This window comes from Mustela putorius, unplaced genomic scaffold, assembly GCF_011764305.1.
Source record: "Mustela putorius furo isolate JIRA1106 unplaced genomic scaffold, ASM1176430v1.1 tig00003972_pilon_pilon_pilon, whole genome shotgun sequence".
In the NCBI taxonomy this organism is placed as follows: domain Eukaryota; kingdom Metazoa; phylum Chordata; class Mammalia; order Carnivora; family Mustelidae; genus Mustela; species Mustela putorius.
Window position 1 is genome coordinate 25,196,453 of NW_025422115.1, and position 21,450 is coordinate 25,217,902.

At 58.4% G+C, this 21,450-nt stretch overlaps 1 protein-coding gene across 4 annotated transcripts in view; it reads left to right on the forward strand.

Moving 5' to 3' along the window:
- Window positions 1-16,785, forward strand: part of OSBPL2 (oxysterol binding protein like 2) — a 36,214-nt gene extending 19,429 nt beyond the window's left edge. For 3 of the 4 annotated variants that reach the window (XM_045070853.1, XM_045070855.1, XM_004759977.3), the window contains exons 5-14: window positions 2,207-2,341; window positions 2,864-2,961; window positions 5,705-5,887; window positions 7,253-7,360; window positions 7,889-7,978; window positions 9,942-10,065; window positions 11,383-11,511; window positions 12,566-12,689; window positions 13,596-13,686; window positions 15,480-16,785. In XM_045070853.1, coding sequence (XP_044926788.1) covers window positions 2,207-2,341; window positions 2,864-2,961; window positions 5,705-5,887; window positions 7,253-7,360; window positions 7,889-7,978; window positions 9,942-10,065; window positions 11,383-11,511; window positions 12,566-12,689; window positions 13,596-13,686; window positions 15,480-15,582 — 1,185 coding nt within the window. In that variant the 3' untranslated portion in view covers window positions 15,583-16,785. Of the gene's footprint in view, window positions 1-2,206; window positions 2,342-2,863; window positions 2,962-5,704; window positions 5,888-7,252; window positions 7,361-7,888; window positions 7,979-9,941; window positions 10,066-11,382; window positions 11,512-12,565; window positions 12,690-13,595; window positions 13,687-13,879 lie in introns of all 4 variants that reach the window. The other variant, XM_045070856.1, reaches the window with a different exon arrangement.
- The last annotated feature ends 4,665 nt before the right edge of the window (window positions 16,786-21,450 follow it).

Sequence of the window (21,450 nt, forward strand, 5' to 3'; positions counted from 1 at the left end):
TGGGGCTCGATCCCAGGACCCTGAGATCAGGACCTGAGCTGAAACCAAGAGTTGGATGGACTTAACTGATTGAGGCCCCCAGATGCCCCCAGATTCTGTTTTAACACGACCGCAGTCCTGGTACCCTAGTGCAGGAAAACGTGCGGTCTGTTAACGTCCTCAAATTCATGGCTGTCTCGAGTGCCGTTCCTGTGTCTGTGCTTCTCAGTCTGTGTGCGGACACCGTTTTGTTGCTTCTCTCCTGACCTTGAGCTCTCGGCAATCCGTGCCCCAGTTGTCATGGAGCCACGCCAGCACAGTCGCTCTGCCTTTATTTCCTGGGACGCTTTTGTGCCGAGAGCAGCCCTTCCACTGCTGTGAGTGTGGTTTGCATAAGAAAGTCAGGGTCAGGGAGTGATTCTTTATCCCAGTTGTCAAGTGATGTATTTGGTTCATCTGCGTTACCTGGTGTGACCAGGATAACCAACCAGCGTGTCTTCTGTCAGTTTTCGGACTCGTGGAGTTAAAGCTCCTGGGTGTGTCCTGGCCCCGAGCTGCTCCACCTCTGGCTGGTAACGGCATCTTCAGGTCGGCCGCCATGCTTTACAGAAGACGCCCGGCTCATTCTGTACCTCCCTGTCCAGAATCCTTGTTGAGGGAGAGACAACTCAAGACCATAGCTGGGCCCTAGGGAGGCTATCAGGTTGCTTTTTTCTAGGTTTTTTCCCAGGGGAGAGAGCTAGGAGCTGTTTTGATTTGTTTCAACGGTGCTTTAAATTTGGGATGACAGGATTCATCTAACCTCCTCTGTCTTCTGTCTGTGCCTCTTTTCTCCCACACTGATAATCTCAGTTTTCTTTTTAAGATTCTTATTAATTGATTTAAGAGCGAGAGCGCGCACATGTGCATGAGCGGTGTGAGGGGCAGAGAGAGGCAGGCTCCCCGCTGAGCAAAGAGCCCGATGTGGGGCTCATCCCGGCCGGGACCGTGGGATCATGACCTGATCTGAAGGCAGATGTTTAAGTGACTGAGCCCCCCAGGCAACCCCGATAAGCCCAGTTTTTAGCAACACTGGAGATGTCTGATCTAGATGAGCACGTAATGACTCACCCGCTCCATCCCACATGCGTCACGGTTCTGGAGGGAAGGACCAGCTCTGCTGCCGACAGCGGGTTTACTGAAACGTGCGAGTTTGTTGTCTTTTGTGGTTCATGTTGTCCTCAGGGTGCATCTTGAATCCGTGCGCTTTAAATCCCTGCGTGACCCCCGTCCCCAGGCGGCTGTGCCCGAGGCACCTGTGTGCGTTCGCTTGTTTCATTTTATTCTGGATGTTTGGGGATGGCTTATCTAAACTAATTTTGTTTCAAGATTGTGAATCCAGGGACGCCTGGGTGGCTCAGTTGGTTAAGCAGCTGCCTTCGGCTCAGGACATGATCCCAGCGTCCTGGGATCGAGTCCCACATCGGGCTCCTTGCTCAGCAGGGAGCCTGCTTCTCCCTCTGCCTCTGCCTGCCATTCTGTCTGCCTGTGCTCGCTCTCTGCCCCTCTCTCCCTGACAAATAAATAAATAAAATCTTTAAAAAAAAAAAAAAAAAAGATTGTGAATCCAAAGTCAAATCTTGCAGTTGAGGTTCCAGTATATTCTAAGTTGAGGTTCCAGTGTATTCTAAGAATTTACCTTCCTGTCACTGACCTGTCTGTTCATGTCCCCTTTCCCCTGGAGGGGACCTGTTCAGAACTTTCTGGTCTGTTACTCCCGATGGAGTGTCATCTTCTTTCTTCAGACAGACTCGAGGCTGTTGCGCCTTTCCCTTGCCCAGTGGAGCCACGGCCATGTGGAGCCCTGCTTACCTGCGTGGTCCGGCGTCGGGTGGCCTCCCGGGGCCTCCCAGGGCTGTGCCTACCTCCCAGGCACCATGGGGGCTGTTTGAGTGATGTCTGGTCTCTGTATGTTTGCTGGGGGGTCTGTGGGCCGGGCTCCTGGAAATGGGACCCTAGACCGCAGAGGAGGTGTGCGTGGCGTTGTGCTTCCGTGGCCAGGTCGCTGGGGCCCTCTCTCCCCAGCCGTGCCCCAGGTGGGTTAGAGGGTCTCCATTTGAGCAGGTGAGCAGTGCGGGCCCCCCATAGTTTAGTTCCCTTCTGTTGAAGAGTATGGCAAGCATCTTCCCTGGGCCCCGGGCAGGGTGCGCATGAGCTCCCGGTGACGGGTCTCCCCCACCCCTTGTAGGAGCTGTCCAAGATCACCATGCCCATCGCCTTCAACGAGCCCCTGAGTTTCCTGCAGCGGATCACAGAGTACATGGAGCATGTGTACCTTATCCGCAGCGCCTGCTGCCAGCCCCAGGCCCTGGAGAGGATGCAGGTAGGTGGTGGGCTCCTTCCAGGGGGTGTCGGACATGGAGCGTGTGTGCCAGACTGTAGTTTGATCGGCCACATCGTGGTGGGGGCCAGGCACCTCAGCTGGAGGACGTCGGGGGGATGAGCCCATGTGGCTCACACTGACTTTTGGGGGCTGTCCTGCTCAACGGCTCCAGCGTTTGTCCCAGGGCCTGATCTCCATGGGTGGCAGTGGGCCCTGTGCCTCAGCTCCTCCTGGGTCCTTTTGGGACCGGCACCCGGTGTGCGTGTGGGAATACTAGCCGGACTGACCAGCTGAGCTGTGGGGCCTCCGGGCTGGGTGGGGCTGGGGCCGGGAAGCCTGGCACTCTTCCTGCCTGTGTGGCTTTGAGGAAGTGTCCGTGATAAAGGCATTTCTCCGGAAGTTCTGTAATCTCCAAACATGTGACAAGCAGGAGACTGGGGCCGCCAGGAGTGCTTCCTGCCACTGGGGAGCTGTGCACGCGCCCCTCAGCCCCCCTCTCACTGCCACATGCGTTGCCCCCAGTGCGTGGCGGCCTTTGCAGTGTCTGCGGTGGCTTCCCAGTGGGAGAGGACCGGCAAGCCCTTCAACCCCCTCCTGGGAGAGACGTACGAGCTGATCAGGTAAGGACTCAGGCTGTCGGGGTCGCCAGGGCTGGGGACACAGAGGGACGAAGGTGCTGGAGGGCGGCTGGAGCCGGCAAGTGCAGTGGCCGCAGCCTCCCAAGGCCAGCGAGAGGGACCGGGACCCTTCCGGGAGGAGTTTGTTTCGGGCAGCTCCCCAGCTTCTGACCCGGTCTCCGAGGCCTGCGCGGTCCAGGGCCGGCCTTGCCTGTGGCAGTCCTGCTGGGGTCCCGGGAGGGTGAGCTGGGCCTGTTGGGCGGGTGCTCTTCTGACCCCGCTGCCCACCCAGGCACACGCACGAAAGCTGAGGGCCATGTTGTCTTTGCCGCCAGGTCAGCCGGGGAAGGACGAGCCGTCCAGCCCTGGCCGTGGCTCTGGGAGTGTGAGGGTGAGTGTGAGGGTGAGGGTGAGTGTGCGACTCCCGCAGCGTGAGTGTGGGCGTGCTCAGCCCTGAGGGGCTGTTTGGAGAAGATGGGGATAATTTTTACTCTGTCTCTCCGCGGGTTCTAGGGAGAGTTGACTGGATGTTGTATCAGATAGAAGTTGGTATTGATTATGCGAGTGTGCTCCGTGTAGAAAATGTGTGAACTGATGTGAGACGAGTCCGAGTGATCCAAAGTGATCCTGTGGAGTTTGCGTTCGGCCGGGCCTCCTCGTGTGTCGTGTGTCGTGTGTGTGCTCGCGTGCTGTGATTGCGGTAACTCGTATCGCTTGCCACTTTGCATCGTGCCGTCCTGGTGTCCCCACGATGTGACGGGCTTGTGCGGAGTCGCGCTGCCGTGTGTTGTGTCTGACATGTGTCGTAGTGCGCCTGGCGTGGCTGCTGTCTGTCATGAAGCCGCAGTGCGTCGTGTGGTCCCTGGCGTTTTGGTTTCAGAGTCCTTCAGGTCGTGCTCCCTGGGCTCCTTGTTGTCCTTAATACGGTGTGCTGTCGCCCATGGCATGTTCTTCCAGGGGAGTAAGTGGCTGCGGGGACCGGGCACGCTGGTCTGCTTGAGTCCGCGCTGTGGGCATCTGCGGCGCTGCCGGGCGTGTGCTGTGGCGAGTGGCAGCCCTGGTCTCCAACGGCCGTGGGCAGAGTCGTCTCCTGTAGCCACCTCTTCACGGCAGTCACTCAGCCGTCGGGGAAGCGACCCCAGTGTCTAGGGTCTGGCACTCCCTGTCTCTGGCTGCCCTGGGCGGGCCTGTTGCTGACCCCTCCGTGTGGCCCCCACCACCTGCTGCTGACCCCGCCGTGTGACCCCCACCACCCCCACCACCTGCTGCCCCGGGGCAGCGGCCTCTTTTCTGAGGGACCGACGGGCTGGCGGGCACCAAGGGTTCGGGCGCCTGCTCTCCCTCAAGGGGTCTGGAGGGTGGAGGTCTGGTGCTGCCGTGGGTGTGCTCACAGCCACAGCAGTCAGCAGGGGACCCTGCGTGAAGCTGGCAAATCCCTGCTTCTTCAGTTCAGAAATGGGGAAACCGAGGCCCACATGAGGGAAAAACCTGTCCCGAGAGCCCCTCTTCAGGGAACCTTTCGTCCTCCCATCACGTGGAGGTTCTCTCTTCTCTAGAACGCCTCCTCCAGAGCAGCGGCTGCCCCTGGACAGGGCCGTGGGGGCGGAGTTCAGGGTTCTGACCTTGTCTAGCTCTGAGCAGACGGTGCGCCTTCTCGTTCATTCAGAAGCACCATTAACGTATCTTGAAAAGAGAAATGAAACAATCCAGAAGGAGCTCCAGACAAGCCGAGCGGCTCGAGGTCTGTGAGCAGCCCCGGTGCCGGACGCAGGGACACCTGCACATCCGTCTCTTCCAGGAACTTCGTTCGGGGCTTGAGCCAGGTTCCACCGACAGAGAAACGAGCCTTCCCAGCCTTGCCGGTGCCGCGTGTGTCCCGGCCTGGCGTCCAGGTCGCTGCTGCGGGCAGGGCCCTGAGGGTCCTCCTGCGCGAGGAGCTACGCCCGTGAACCAAGTCGTGCTCTGTGTCTTTTTCCCTACAGACGGCTCCCCTAGAGCCCAAAATAGCACTTTCTTTTCTTAGACAAGTGTTCATTTTGTAAATTACATACCTTGGTAGGCAACCTTTTAAAATCTAATTTTTCAGCTTTCCTTCCTCTGTAATGATTGGAAATTCTGATTCCAGTTAAGTTAGTAATTATGTGGTTTAGCTTTTATAATTTTTAATGACTACAGCTGTAGGTGTATTCACAGTTCCGGAACAATTAAAAACTGACATTTTTATTGAAAAAGAGCATGTACTGAGAATCCTGTTTCCTGGCCACGAGTGTCTTGGGCATCAGACATTCCATCCGGAAACTTCCAGGAGCCTGAGGAGAAGCTAGAGTAGAAGCCTTGAGGCGCGCGTCGTACCTTGAGGACTGAGATGGCGGTTTGGCCTCGGGGCCTCTATGGCCCTGGTGCCAGGAGACGCATCTGGACCCGCATATGCTGGGGGGCACGGGCAGAGGGTCAGGAAGAAACCCTCCACACTCTTCCTCCCTCCGTGTGGCGTTCAGACGCGCCCCAGAGGCACGGCAGACGCATGTGCTAGTGTGTGCGCGCGTGAGGGAGCGTTCGGCCACGTGTGCGGTCCGTGAGCAGGGCTGGGCACCCCTCGGCGGGCACGGAGCACACCTGCGCCTCTCCCGGTGCCCCTCCCACCGGCCCCGGGGCTGCGGGGCTCCCCGCGATGGGTGCCGAGCCGGCCCTGGGGGGCCTTTGCGGTCTCTAATGTGGCTCTCCCCACTCTTGTTTTTGTGCCCAGGGAGGATTTGGGATTCAGATTCATATCTGAACAGGTCAGCCACCACCCCCCCATTAGTGCGTTTTACTCAGAAGGCCTCAATCAGGACTTCCTGTTTCACGGCTCCATCTACCCGAAGCTCAAGTTCTGGGGCAAGAGCGTGGAGGCTGAGCCCCAGGGCACCATCACGCTGGAGCTGCTCAAGTGAGTGCGGCGGCCGGGCCCGACAGAAGCGCACACTCCTCCTCCCGGGGTGGGGGGTTTCACAGCCTTTCCCCGTTCAGCCCTTTCCAACCGCAGCAACCCCTTTAAGGGGGAGCTCCCCAGACCCCTCCCGGGACGAGTGCAGCTCGCACGCCAGCGTGCTGCGCGCCCCATGTGATCGGGGTCCCTCTTGTCGCTGCTGGTGCCGGCTCTCCCCAAGTGTTGGAGCCTCCAGCCACCGCTGCCCTCACACGCGGTTCCGTAGGGCCTGGGCCGGGGGCCGTGGGCCGTGAGTGGCAGAAGCCGTGGTGTCTGTTATGACGTCATCTCAGGAGCGATCCTAACCTTAAACCCCTGTTGGTCAGCTTGAGGGCAGGGGAGAGACACAGGCTGAATCCTGGAGGTTGGGAGCATCGAGGGTCACCCCGGAGTCTGCCCATGCACCTGTTAAATCTCCATCCCAGCCCCCGCCCCGCCCCAGGGCAGTGTTGGGCAGACACCTTGCAAACTGAAAACGGAGTCCTCGGTGATCACCTGATGTCACTGCACCATCCACGATGGTCTGGGCCGCTGCGGGCCGCTGGTACTCAGAGGGCTGGTCCCGCTCCCCATAGCCTGCTGCCAGGAAGCATTTGGTGTCATTTCTGCTTCATGCCGGCCCCGCCTAGCCCAGATGGGGGCCACGGAATACCAGTGCCTGAGCCCCATGCACCTCTGGGCCCAGTGGCGACACCCCGTTTTCTGGGAAGCTTGCTGGTCTTTGCTTTCTTGGGGTGAGGCATGCAGAACTGAGACGTGGCAAACCGTATCGATTGGTACATTTTTGTCCCCCTGGAAGTCTGAGGGATCCAGATGCTGGTCCTGGACGCTTCCGCTCTGGGCTGGTCTCTGCCCTTGAGCGTGGCTCTTTCACACAGCCTCCCTCGAGACTCGGGTCTCACGCTCGCTGGGGCTCTCTCCCTGGGCCAGGCCGTTCGGGGAGGCGGAGGAGCACACGCAAAGGTGTTGGAAGGTTGTTCCCAGCGGCCGGCACCCCTGCCATGGAGCGGCTCCCCGACCCCTGGGTCGGCCTGGGCTGTTGCTGCAGGTCCCAGGACCTCCGCGTCTCTGTCTGGGCGGCCTCCCCCTCATTATCTGACGTCTCAGCAGAAAGCTTTGTTGATGCTACAAAGGAAAGCAGAAGTGAATTTCAAACAAATGCTAAATAAATCACCACTGTTGGAGGGAGTTCAAAGCCACATTCTGCTCTCGTACAGGTTTTAAGGCAATTATGGTTTAATTCCGTCTGGTATCTTGCGTTTTAGGTCACGCAGTGTCTTTTGCTTTGCCGGCCTCTGACTTGCTTGTTTCTGGCCTGTTTCACAGACACGGGGAAGCCTACACCTGGACCAACCCTACCTGCTGTGTACACAACGTGCTTGTCGGGAAGCTCTGGATCGAGCAGTACGGCACGGTGGAGATCGTGAACCACAGGTGCCGGCGCGCGTGCGGCGTCCTCCAGGGGGCGCTTCCGCCCGGCTCCCCGCAGCCTGTCCGTCGGGCGGGCCCAGTGGGACTGGTGCGGCGCTGGTATCGTCTCTGGTATCTGTTGTTGCTTCCCGTTTTGGTGTTCGTCATGAACATGAATTTATTTTGAAACTGTAAACCTGAGCAGAGAACGGTGTGACTCCCAGAGGACAAAGTCACGGCCACCCTCCCACGCGTCCCGCCGTCCTCGCCTTCTCCCTAGGAGCGCAGGACCCATCGGCTTCCTTCGCCCGCAGCTTTATGGGGACCGGAGTCGGCACACCGTGAAGTTTGCCCATTTAGAGTGGGAACTGCAGTGGTTCTTAGTGTGTTTACCAAAGTGTGCAGCCGTCACCCCAGGTGGCGCTGGGACCTTTCCTCCAGCGCCGCGAGCCCCCCACACCCGTGTGCGATCACCCCCGCCCCTCTGTCCCCGCTGCCCCTCCCACACATCTCCCGTCACACAACAGAGGCCTGTGTGTGTTTTCTCCACAGAACCGGAGATAAGTGTGTGCTTCACTTTAAACCCTGTGGATTGTTCGGAAAAGAACTTCACAGAGTGGAGGGCCACATTCAAGACAAGAAGTAGGTCTGCGCACGCGGTTCGGGCGCCTTGTTAGTGACACAGTGACACTGGGACATTCACTCGCAGTAGAGCAGACGAGGACTCGTTTTGGTTAGAAAAGACAGGGCCTTCCTGAGTCCGCGGGGAGACGCAGCATTAGTTGGAAGTGTCGTCTCTGGGTGCAGGAGAGAGTGGGGTCTGTCTGTCCCTCTCTGGGGGAGGAAACTTGCGTCCGTTCTCCTTGGATAGAGTGGACGTGAGAAAATGAGACGTCCTCACGGGGGCTACTTCTGTGGTTCTGCAACCAGAACCGAGGTCGGAAACCTGAGCGCGTCTCCCCGTCTCTGGCAGCGCCTGCTGCGGGCCGTGGGCAAGGCCTGGACCCCCGCCTGTGTGACTGGCCGGCTCCGTCCAGGCGATGAGGGAGGGACGTTTGAAATCTGTGAGGAGAGAAACGGTCAGGAGGTCACAACGCATTTTCTGGGGTCTTCGCTCCTTTGGGTTACCTTCTGTTTTTGGTCTCAAATTTCTCGTTTTTTTCCCACAATAAGGAATTCAGGCTTCATATAATGTCATGGATTTCCTGTCTGCTTCCAAAGCTCTACATTTTCTTTTCTTCTTTTTTTCTTTTTAAAAGTAGGTTCTGTGCCCAGGGTGGGGCTTGAACTCACCGCCCAGAGGTCAGGGGTCACCTGCTCTACAGACTGAGCCAGCCAGGGGCCCCTGCATGTTTCTGATTAGAAACAAGTCTCCCCAGTAACGCAGTGGGCGCTTCTGCTCCCTCCTGCTCTCGGGGACCAGAAAGTCACCTGTTCAAACGGCCTGCGAGATGCTTTCAGGCTTTGGGCTGTGACCACCTTGCCCCTCGATGTAAGTCAGGACTCCGCCCGCAGACTGGGAGGACCCCGTCGTCTTTCTGCCAAGAGTGCCAGCAGCGCCCGAGCAGCTTCTCCCTGGGGCAGAAACAACCCGGAGGAGACCGGGCTCGGGGTGCACAGACGCAGCAGTGGGCGCGGAGTCTGGGCCGCACCTCGGGGCCACGCTCACCAGCCACTAGGGGCTGCCGGCCCTGTTCTGATTTTCTGGCTTTCTGTCCCAAACTGGGGTGAGCTCTTCCCTCTTGGAGACACACCGTGTTGGCCGAGGTGTCTGTTAAGCGAGGACTGGCCAAATGTCCCCCCGCCAGGCCCCACGTGCCAGCTTTCCAGGCTGAGCCGAGACGGGAGCCTCCCAGGATGTCGCACGCCTGCCAGGGTAGCGTTTCCAGGAGCGCGTGGCCACTGTGCCCTGCCCCCTCCCCCCCCCGTGGGACGAAGCAGAAAAGAAACACACACACAGTCCAGCTCTGTCGGTGTTTCTTTTGGAATCAGCAGAATGCTTTGGTGGCTGGTCTGGACGGTTCCCAGAGGTTGTCATTCGTGAAGCAAGCGGGGCAAGTGGCGGTGCGGGCGTCCAGTTTGCGGTTGTGAAGACAAAACAGGCAGCGTCTGCGGAGACTGAAGGGCTGTTGACATGACTTCTAGGAGAGGGGGAGGACACCGTGCGTGGAAGTTCGTGCATTTCAGGGACGGTGACCCGACAGGCCCACAGGCTTCTGTGATACCCGATGCCCCTGTTTCTTATCTTCTGGTGGCAGGGCCCTGGCAGCCCCCCTTCGGGGCTGTGTGTCCCCATCTTCTTCGTTGCTTTGGTGAATCAGGCCCGAGTAGGGACCCTAAAAGGCAGATTTTCCTCTTTGCACTTGGGTCCAGAGAAGTCCTAAGACTTATGAGAAGGCAGGTTAGAATGGGGGTTTATTCCGTGGCCGAGATTCAGGTGCTGCACATTTAGATGAATGGTTCAGGATTAAAATTCCTTTTGATGGGGCGCTTGGCTGGCTCCGTGTGAAGAGCACATGACTCTTGACATTGGAGTTGCGAGTTGGGTGTAGAGATTACTAAAATGAAAAACTAGAAAAAAAATTAAAATTTCTTTTGACTACAGCAAGAAGAAGCTCTTCATGATCTATGGGAAATGGACAGAGTGCTTGTGGGGCGTTGACCCAGCTGCGTATGAGTCATTCAGGAAACGGGAGAGGAGAGGTGACTTGCCGAGCAAGATGCAGCCGGTAAGGGGCTGCTCCCCCCGAGGGGTGGTCCCCGGGGTGGGGGTGGGGGACAGGGCTTCCGGCTGCTGGTGCCCGGGGCTGGGAATCAGACGTGCGTCTGCGGGCTGGCTGCTTGTGCGGACGCTGCGTGGGGCTCGGGCTCATCTGCGTGCGGGTTGTGCACAGGCTGTGTTATCAGCGGGCCTGGGGTTCCTTGGTGCCACCACGTTCCCCTAAGCCTGGCAGAACGCACCTACACCCGTGTTTCTCTCCGGCGACCCTGCGGTCTGGGCGCTTACTGGTGCACCTGCCGTCTCCCTGAGCCTGGTTCGCTTAGACCCTGCTGAGACACCCGGAGAGTGTCGTGCCTGTGTTTTCAGTTCAGGATATGTCCCACAGTTGCAGTGTTTTCGCCTCAGGGCTTCCCTGGGAGCTCTGGGATTCTGGTGCCCTCGGGCCTAGTTACTCAAGCCTCAGACTAGAAAGTTCAAAAGAGGCGTCTGATAGTGCGAGGTAAGAAGTCACGGGCCTGACCCAGAGTGTTCAGTGTTTCTCTCCCGAAGGTGCTGGGCCTCCCCCAGGGCGTCAGCATCTGGCTCTGTGGCCTTCTTCTGACCGTGCTCTTGACTTCTGAGAAAAGGAAAGTTCCATTTAAAGAACGTGGAGACTTGACTTAGCTCCGCTGTCCTTTGGGTGACCTAGATATGAGAGGGAGTTCTACGTGAACACTCATCCCTAAGCGGCCTTTACCGAACTTTCTGGTAGCAAACCCTGTGGCCTGCGGCCAGCAGCACCTCACCCTGTCGGAGTCGGCTGGGGGTTCCTGAGGCCACTGTGTCATAGTCCAGCATTCTGGAACAGCTCGTGGGGACCCACTTCTTTCTCTAGGCCCCACTGAGTTTGCAAAGTAAGGTGGTCGTTGTGTGTGTTTCTGCTGAGGTGCTCTCCAGCTAGGGTTCAGTGTGGAAGAGCTGAGATGCCATGAAACCCCAGGTGCGAGCCAGTTCTCGACTGCGGGCCGAGCTGTGGTGTGAGGGGACTGCCTCCGGTTCAGGAGAGCCTCCCTTAGCTCGAACCCGACCCGCTGTTTGGGATGGCGTGGCCCCTCCCATGGCGAGCAGACTTGCCGGCGATGCTCGGAACTGTGTGGGCTTCTCCCCCCAGGAAGGCCCTGCCGATTCCCTGCCCTCTCTCGGGGGAGCCCCGGCAAAGAGAGCGCGACCGCATCTCCTAGCTGGTGAGCTCGTCTTGCTCTGCCCAGGGCCGCTGCTGGCCGGTCAGTTGCGCACACAGAGCTGTGCCTCCGGGCCGGCCGTCCCAAGGTGTTCTGTGTTTCAGGACGATGGCTCCCAGAAAGCCGAAGGCGACGTGGTGGACACCGTGCCCGAGGTTCAGGAGACGGTGCAGGTCATTCCTGGCAGCAAGCTACTCTGGAGGGTCAATACTCGGCCCCCCAACTCTGCCCAGGTTCGTATGCCCCCCTGCAGGTCTGGGCCTTTCTGTGCCCCCAAGCCCTGGCGAGGCCCCTCAGTTGTTCCCTGGGACTGTGCGCACGCCGCCTCAGGCCGTTGTCCCGGAGCTTAGGGGCCCTCTGTCCGTCGGTCGGACCGTGCTGCAGAGTGAGCCTGTGGGGGCCCCTGGCCCTCCCGGAGCCCCTGCCAAGGCCATGCCCGCAGTGAAGGCCATGCTCTGCCCACATGTGCGGGCATGCCGCGCCCCAGCTCACGCCCCACCTCGCGCTGCGCGTGACCCGTCTGTTCTGGATGACCTGCGCCCGCCAGGGCCTGAAGGCGGTTCAGGGTTGGTCTGAGGCGCTGTTTTTCTCAGTTATCAATTTAGAGGCTTAAATGCATTTTGGTATGTATTCTTGATTTCTATCACATATAATAAGGTCATACTGTGTACAATAACGTACCATCTATAAAGTAACTGTATAATAAATGTAATAACGTGCAATAAATTTACTTTAATATCTACTGTTAATTATTTTCTTCATATGTAAATTATATATAAACATATTTCACGGTTTCCTATCGTATTTCATGTCCGGTTAACATGGCGGAACACGTGTACGTAAGTGAAAGGAAACCAAGTGTCCCCTTGTGTACCTGTTACCTAGCTGGCTAGGGTTTGCTCTCAGCAGGATGTGAACAGTATCATGGAACGAAAAGGCTTATGTATTTGGAGGGAATTCGTCTTTTAAAATAGCGCCCATTTCTCCGTCCTTCGGCTCCGTCTGTGTGGAGCTGCCTGCCAGACACTGGGTGCGCCCCGGGCCCAGGAACGGAGCTGGAGTGTGGGGTGGCCGCGGCCCCTGCCTCTGACCCCTGTGTCTCAGGCGGTGCCCGGGCCTTCCCCGTACCTGTGGGGAGCGGGGGCACGCTGTGGGGCTCTCGGGCCGCACCTGGGCAGGGGATCAGTGGGGCAGCGGGTGACCCTCCGCTACTCCCAGGGCTTCGAGCTGTGAGCCGTGCGCAGTCCAGGGCTGATAGAGTAATAGCGTCTGTGCCTTTCTCCCCAGATGTACAATTTCACCAGTTTCACTGTCAGCCTCAACGAGCTGCAGAGCGGCATGGAGAAGACCCTGGCGCCCACGGACTGCCGCTGGCGCCCTGACATCCGCGGCATGGAGAACGGGGACATGGGTGCGCACGCGGGCGGGGGAGGGGCGCACGCGGGCGGGGGAGGGGCCCACGGGCCGCAGGCGCACAGAGAGGCACGCGCCGGACGCGCATTGCATCGTGTGCTCTCTCTGTGCTGGAAGAGCTCTAAGGATGCTAGCTCGTTGCAGGCCGATCATTTGCAAATACAATACAGTTAAATGACAGGAAAAAGGCAATGAAACAGAATACGTGCAAACTACAAGACCCCCAGGCTTTGTGTCAGCAGACATTAGGGTGGCATTCCAAAGACGGCACTTTTGCTCATTAAAAGTAGGCCCCCTGTCCCAGGCTCGGACTTTCATGTACCGTGGACACGTCTGTGTGACAAGGGAGCTGGCCGCAGGCTCCCTGCCCTGCTGCCTTGGTCAGGTCAGCAGCCGATGACTCCCCAGAGGGCTGTTCGAAGTGGCCCTGGGATTTGTGTACACAGTTGGTGTTCAGTGGAGCGACCGCTCAGGGTGGGCTGGCGACGTGCAGACCCCAGCCTCTGAGCTCGCCATCGCGACCAGGCAGCGGCCCTCGGGCTCCCGCATGGCAGCTGAGCCTGTGGGCCGGGTCTGTGGGAAGTGGCTCCTGCTGCCCCTGTCCTATGGGTCAGGTTGCCCATGAGCCTCACCGCACCCCTGCGTGGTGCTGTTTCACAAGCTGTGCGGCATGCCCATGTCGGGCGGGCCCACAGCTGGCCCCTTGCCGTGGCCCCACTGGTGTCTGGGCGCCACTGTGCGCTCATGACGGAGTTTGGCTTACCGACGACACTTCTTGCCGGTGTGACTATTGGTCTCAGGTCTGGGGTGGGAGCATCCCGGCATCTGCTTCCTTTAGCACCCTGCTCTGCTTGAGGTCGGCCGGAAGCTTCACCGTCAGTCCTGTCGTGTGCTTGGCCCCCAGATCTGGCGAGCCAGGAGAAGGAGCGGCTGGAGGAGAAGCAGAGGGAGGCCCGGAGAGAGAGAGCCAAACGGGAGGCTGAGTGGCAGACAAGGTGAGGCCTCGGGGGCTGGGAGGGGGGAGTGCTGAGGGCTCCGTGTGCCCGTGGGGCTGAGCAGAAGCTCTCCTGGGGCCCCATTAGCGTGGGGCCCACGGCGCAGACGGGCCCGCAGTGCAGGCACAGGTCACCTCAGACCTGGGCTCGCGGTCCTGCCTGCAGCGTGTCTGACCCCGCGCGCTCTGCTCAGATAGGGGCAGGTTTTAGAAGGAACCGTCGTCTGAACCAAGCCATTAGCGGGGGGCAGGCCCAGCTTTCGGACAGGCAGCTCCGCAGAAGAAGCCGTGTGCTGAGCCGTCACCCGAGGCCCCGCCGCTTGCTTGGCTGCTCTCCACGCCGCCTGCCATGTGGCACAGGTGGCCTGAGGGGCTGCGGGGGGTGGGGCACGGTGCCCCGTGTGCTCCGGGGCGCCCGCCGGCCAGGGCGCCCGCCGGCCAGGACGCACCCGTGCTCAGACCAGGTGACAGAGACGCAGAAAGACAGAGCACAGACGCTGCCCCCCAGCCCCCTGGACCACCGCCTGCTTTCTCCCTGCGGAATTGTGGGGACTTGTGGTTTGTCAGTTGTCAGTGGCAAGGGGACAATGCCCCATGCGATGAGCGCTCAGTGAGGTGAGTGCTGTGGCGCTGAAGCGTAACGAGAAACGGGTCTGTTCACGCGACCCCACAGCAGTGATCCGGCGGCCGTGCGCGGTTTGCTCCGATCCTTCCCATCACGCTTCAGGCTCCAGGACGGGAGCCTCCGGCCATGGTTACGTGACTGACATTCTTAAAGCCAACCCCTTGTGCTTGGGCTCCCGGTCTGATTTAATACCGGGCTTTTAGGAGTTTGATATTTGGAATTGGCTTCCTTCTAGAAAAAGCTTGGAAAGAGTTAGCCTTATTTCGTTGTTTTTATCTAAGTAGTTGATTTTAAAAGTACATTGTGAAGATAACGATATTTTGTCCTAAGATGGTGACTCCTACTTTGTGAGCCCCCCACACCGACTCTGCGGTAACCTGCAGGCAACCTCTGCTGTCTTCATGTTGTGCAACAGAAGTAGAGGTGGCCCAGGGGGTCGGGGGCGGGGCGCAGGGGTGGGAAGGAGGGGCTGCAGGGGCAGAGGAGGGAGGGGGACTGCAGAGGTATGGGGCGGAGTAAGGAGGGGTGCAGGGGGAGGGGATGGGGGCTGCAAGAGTGGGAGCACAGTGAGGGTGCGGGGCCATGGAGTGGGGTGGGGCTTGGGGGAGGGGGGGGTCCTGGGGTGGGGGGTGGAGTTGGGGGAGGGCTGCAGGTGCGGCGCACGGTGCTGGGGGTGGGGATGGTCGGGATGGTGGATGGCACAGGGGCACAGGTGCCCCACGGGAGCCAGTGGGGTCTTCCTAGGGCGCAGGGCTTAAAACGTGGCCCGGTGGTGGCCCCGGTTGTCCCTCCGCCCTCAGGCTCTCCCCTCCACCCCCTGGCTCTCCCCTCTGCACAGCCAGAGGCAGGCTCCACGGGAGGGCGCAGCAGTGTGCGCTCCCATCCTGAGAGGGGCAGGCCCCGCGGAGCGGACCCGTCAGTCTTCTCTGCTGCTGGCACGGCATGTTTTCTGTTAAATTCTTGGGCTTTGGCTGGCGAACCCCAGGCTTGTTCGTAGGGGACCGCGTCCATCTCAGGGAAGGCGTGATTAGGCATGATTAGGTTCTCAACTGAAGTCGTCGCGCGGGCTGCTGCTGTGGGGGGCCGCGTCCTCAGGCCCAGGGGAGCACAGCCCTGACCGCGCACGCCCCCCGAGCCCCTGGCCTCCCGAGCCTTCGTCTGTGTTGCAGGTGGTTCCACCAGGGCAGCAACCCGCACACGGGGACCCCCGACTGGTTGTACACGGGGGGTTACTTTGAGCGGAATTTCTCCCGCTGCCCGGATATCTACTGAGGGCTGGAGCGGCCGCGGGACCGGAGGCTGGACTGCGCCGAGCGGCTGCCCGGAGCTGCGGCCGCCGCAGAGACTGGCTTCTCCAGCGACCGTGTGCGCAGCGGCACCACCGTCCCCAGTGGGGGTTTTATTCTAATTAACTTTCGATTTTGCCAAACATTCTACTACTGTCGCAGCCTCTGTAAAGCTTCACTTGGGCTCATCATGTTCCCGTCGAGGGTGGAAAAGGGAAACCCTTTGCAGTCCCTCCGCCGACGGGACCTGGCTGGGCTGTGTCGCTGACCGCACCCTCTTCCCTGGAAAGTTCGTAACTAAAGCCCATGACCGGGAGGGGCTCCCATAGTCGAAAATCCCTCCACAGTCCTCCTCATCACGCAGGGGCGCAGGGCTCCCGGGACTGTCGGATGTGAACCAGTAACAGGGAAGATGGATCTGGAAGTCCTTGGAGGAGCTTTACCCGGTAGTGCGGGCGTGGAGGTTGTCAAAGCAGCAGATTGAATGAAATGAAAAGTTGTCAGATTCTGTATTTTTTACCAATCTTCGATAATGTAAAGATTACTTTTAAAATATTTAAGTTAAAACTACTTGAATGGTATTTTGCTGAAGAGCATATGCATTAATCCCCAATTGTCTGTCCGAGAGGAAGCGCTACCCTGACACTCCGGGCCGGCCGGAAACCTCGAGGGTTGTCGACCGCACTCCCTGGGCCGCTCCCAGCGGGGAAGGGAGCCCTGCCTCTGCCCTCGTCCGCTCCTCTTGTCACCAGGGCGTCCTCGTCAGCGCGGGCCACACTGCTGCATCACAGAGCCAGTGTCCTGGCCTGCAGCGTCTTGCCCACACCCGCGGCGTGGTCGTGTCCCCGTCGGCCCAGCATGTGTGTTCAGACGCGGGCGAGTCCCAGCGGGCGGGCGCCGCAGGAGGGCCCAGAGCAGCCTGTGATTAAAATTATTTAACAAAAACTAAGCGTATGTCCATTTAGCAAACATCTTTTCAAGTGACTGTGGTCTTTCTGTAGAAATGTCACCGCCACAGGGCACAGCAGAGCTCCGAGCGGAAGGCCTTCCGCCGACGGCTCGCACATACTTGCACACTCAGGCACATGCGGTCTCATGTAGGGAGTGGCGGGTTCTCGGGAGAGGGTGTCGTCACTGTGTGTCCAGGCTTCAACATCACATTTGTAATTAAAACACTTTTAAAAGCGAATACTTGTTCTGAAGGCTTGATTTTGTACCTTTGGACGCCGGAAGGCCCAGTGTGGGGGGAAACCGAGGGTGATCCGCTGGAGGGGAGCGGAGCGGGGCGGCTGGCGCAGGCTGCGCAGGGGACGCTATTCCGAGAGGAGACTTTGGCTGTCTGAGTGGGGGACCCTGTGTGACAGGGCCGAGGGCCTTTGAGCGACTTGTTCTGGATGAATCCATTTCTCATGGCCACCAGTCATTGGCCAGCAAGGTTTGGACTTTTGTTTTTAAACAATTTTTTTATTTGACAGACAGAGACCACCAGTAGGCAGAGAGGCAGGCAGAGGGGGAGGGGAAAGCAGCCTTCCCGCCGAGCAGAGAGCCCAATGCGGGGCTCGATCCCAGGACCCTGGGATCATGACCTGAGCTGAAGGCAGAGGCTTTAACCCACTGAGCCACCCAGGTGCCCCAAGGTTTGGGCTTTGAAGTTGGCCGGCAAGGGTGGGTTTCAGGGGCTCATTGCATGGGGCTGGAGGAGCAGGACAGCCAGCTCCAGGGCCTCGTGTGTCTGCGGGTCCCTGGTCACTTGGCTTACAGATTTTAACCTGCCGTTTCTGCAGATGCTGATAAGTGAACTTAGAGCTGCTCCTTTGTCTCCCCTGATAATCTCGGATGTCAGATATTGGTCTGTAATAGAGTTTTTTGGTAGAAAATGCTTTTAAAAAAACAAGCCCCTGGTGCTGATGCGTTAGGCCTGTGCGGACTGTGACGGCTGCCTCGGATGTCCTTGTGGCTTTGCCGTGTGGGCCCAGGAGCTTTTTAGAGTTGTTTTGTAGCTTAGAATGTCCCTGGGGAATGAAAAGTAGAGTGTGCTTTCCCAAAGAACCTCAAATTTGGGTTTGTTCCCCTTTGAAGTTTGGGTTCCGTTACGTGGCCCCTGGACTCTGTGCATTTATCAGGGGGCCCTGGAGATTTCACTCTGGACAGACAGACGCTGTCTTGGAGTTTGTCTTGTGTCTAATATGGACTAATGCCCTGGGGCTCCTGGCTCTGATCAGACCTCACAGGCCACCTCACGTTGGAGTCAGTCCTGTCTGGGGCGCGGAGCCAGCACGAGTCTGCCCCGGCGTGGCCCCAGCGTGGGTGTGGCGCGTGCCTGGGAGGAGGCTGTGGAGAAGCAGGTCAGGGACGTCACCGCAGTAGGCCACGCCAGGCTGCCACAGACGCTGAGGCCCGCCCAAGCACTCTCGTCTCCGCACAGGCCGACTTGGGATTCGAGGGTCCAAGGGGCCCTTCTCTGCAGACACGGTGCTCCCGGAGGGTCTCGGCTGCTCGGGATGTCAGCCAATGGAGGTCAAGGGGTCGCAGGCAGGGCGCCTCCAGGGAGCAGCACTGAGCGCCTCCTCGGCCTCACAGCCCCTTCTGACCCCACCTGCAAAGCTTATGACCCCTGTGCTTGCGGGAGGGGCTGCCCCCAGACCTGCCAGACACACGGACTGGTGTGGGGGACCCCCCAGCAGACCCAGCGGGCCTGGCGCTTGGGAGAGGGATCAGGTGCAGCCTGGCGGCCTCTGGGAGCCCCAGGCAGGCCCAGGGCCTGAGGCACTGGCCTTCTGTCTGACGGAACCTGGAGCCCACCCACTGGGCAGCGTTTACAGTGAATGCAGAGGACACGGCACCTGCCTGCGGGTCCTTGTTGGAACACAGGGTCAGGAAATCAGAGCAGGATGAGAGAAACGCCAGGAGGCTCCCCGAGATCAGCCAGCCCTCTGGGCAGCCTTGGCCAGAAGCTGCTTCTGAGAACACTGGCTCTTCGAGAAGTGCTCCCCAAGAGGGATGGTGATTGACTGGCTTTGCCAGTCTCCAGTATCCACAGGGAGCACGGAGGATGGCGGCACTGGGACGCTTCCTAGCCCAGAAGCACCAGTAACCCTTCCCCATGGGACAGCCTTCGCCGAGCAGGGGCGAAGGGCAGGGTCAGGAAGAGCTGCGTCGCACTAGGGACGGGTGGGCCTGGGGCAAAGTCCAGTTAGTACAGCGCTCTCCCTGTCCAGTTTCTCTGTCTCAGCACCCAGACTTTCAGACGTCTTCCAAAGGATTTCTTGGGGGCACCTGGGGGGCTCAGTCATAGCGTCTGCCTTCGGCTCAGGTCATGATCCTGGGGTCCTGGGATCGAGTCCACATCGGGCTCCTTGTTTCGCAGGGAGTCTGCTTCTCCCTCTGCCTCTCCCCCGGCTTGTGTTCCTGCTTGTGCGTGTGCGCGCTCCGTCTCTCTCTCTCGCTCGCTTTTAAATAAATAAATAAATACATTTAAAAAAAGATTTTATTTCTTTATCTGACAGACAGAGATCACAAGTAGGCAGAGAGGCAGGCAGAGAAAGAGGGGGAAGCAGGCTCCCGCTGAGCAGAGAGCCCGATGTGGGGCTCGATCCCAGGACCCTGAGACCATGACCTGAGCCGAAGGCAGAGCCTTTAACCCACTGAGCCTCCCAGACACCCCTAAAATATTTTTTTTTAAATGGGACTTTCTTGGGTCTGCAGTGGGTACAAAGATTGGGGTCCCTCCTCAGGATGAGTCACGCGGGGCTTGGCTGGCTTCCCTGTTCTCCGTGTGCGGGCTCTGCCACGTGAGAGCGGCACGTCTGGTGTCTCTCACTGGGGTTTACCGGACAGTCAGCCCAGTGGTCGCACAGCTGGTTTGCCTCTTTGACAAGCAAATTGCCCCAAGTCACACGGTCAGTAATGGGCCGCGTGATCTCTACAGCGGCCAACAGCATGGACACCGGTCCCCCTTCCTGGCGAGCGCGTGCGTGGCCGGCTTTCAGCCCTGTTTATCCTGTCAGCGTAGCATGAAAATGTCAGGCGAGAAAGCGTGCTAGTGAGATGCATTTATTTTTATAATATGTAACAACCGGCAGCACCCGTCTGTATAAACAGAATCAACCACTCCTGGATTGTTTGGGGGTAGACTGGTACAGATCTACGAAGGTCAGTGTTAAACCCTAGCTCCAAATACAGATTTCTTTGAAAATGGGTTGTACTGACATTTGTTTGGCACTGAACAATTTTTCATTGTCTCAGCTGTTCTGGCCTCTCTGGAAAGGGCTGCAGACGGGCTGTGGACGAGTCCCACGCACCGATGCCAGAGGTTTGAACTGTGTGTTCTGTAGGACTGGCCCAGCAAATGGAATGTTCCAGAAAACTGCTTGTCATGGTAGAGAGGCGATTCAGGGACACCTGTGACACCACCAGGTGGGCCACTGGACGGGTGAAGGGGTCTGTGTTCTCTTGAGCGGTGGGGAGCTCTGAGTGACCATCTCTCTTCTGTCCTGGGGATCAGAACCCATTGCTGAAAGCAATGAAATGCCCAGAGCACAGTAGTATGACTCGAGGGTCCTTGCTACCTGGCCCCTGTCCGAGGCACCCAGCAGCTGCATACTTTCCAGGAGTATGAGCTGAGTGGAGACAGTCCTCTGGATAGCCACGGTGGTTCTGGTCAGAGGGACAGACGGTCCCTGAGATGCTCATGCCCTTGGGATGCCCAGGTGCCTAGATAAGGATCCCCCCTATGGGCTGCGGTGTCCGATGACAGGGATCATGGAGCACTCAGCACTGCCAGAGCCATTACCTACCATCTTGGGTGCTTAATCCCCACAATTCCCTCAGTCCAACCAGTGGAGGAGAAAAAGGGAGTGCAGGAAGGTGGGCTCGCCCCCGATTTCACAGCAGGTAGCCGCACAAAGTGGGATCGCGCCCTAACTTACAGTGAAGGTCACCCGTGTGCACTGGACGAAATCTGTACTGTCTCATAGTCACCAGCAACATACAGGATCAGATGACAAGGGGAAAGGACAGTCTTTTCAACGAATAGTGCTGGGAAAGCGGGACCCCTGCCCCACACCCTCTACAAAATTAGACCGGAATGTCACACCCAAAACCATAAAATTTTTATTTTTTTAATTTATTTTTAAAAATATTTCATTATTTGACTGAGAATAAACACAAGTTGGTGGGGCAGAGGGAGAAGCAGACTCCCCACTGAGCAGGGACCCTGATGCTCGATCCCAGGACCCTGGGATCACGACCTGAGCCGAAGGCAGATGCCCAGCGACTGAGCCACCCAGGCGCCCCAACCATAAAACTTGTAGAAGAAAGCATAGGGCACAAGCTTAGTGACGTAGGACTTGGCAGTGATTTCTTAGGTAGAACATTGAAGGCACAGGTAACAACAAAAAACATAAACAAATTGGGCAAGATGGAAACTAGATGTTTGTGCATTAGAGTAGCATCAGATAAAAATGCAACCCACAGAATGGGAGAAAAGAGAGACAAACACAACATCTGCCAGGAGAATGACATCCAGAATATGCAGGGAATTTCTCAAACTAAGCAAACAAAAACCTGATCTAAAAAACAGGCAGAAGACCCTGTGCACAGAAGATGCACAAAGGGCCAGTAAGTCCGTGAGAAGACTCCCGGCCTCGCGAATCACGTGGCAAATGCAAATCTGAGCTCACCGCGACTGCACGGGTCAGGCCGGAACGGGCTGCTGCCGGGAATCCAGAGCAGGGCAGCTGCTGTGGAAGACAGGATCGCAGCTCCGGAGAACGTTACCCACAGCGTTACCAGAGGATCCGGAAATCCCACTGTGCTGCTGTGCTGGAAAGATCGGAAAGCAAGGTCCCGAAGA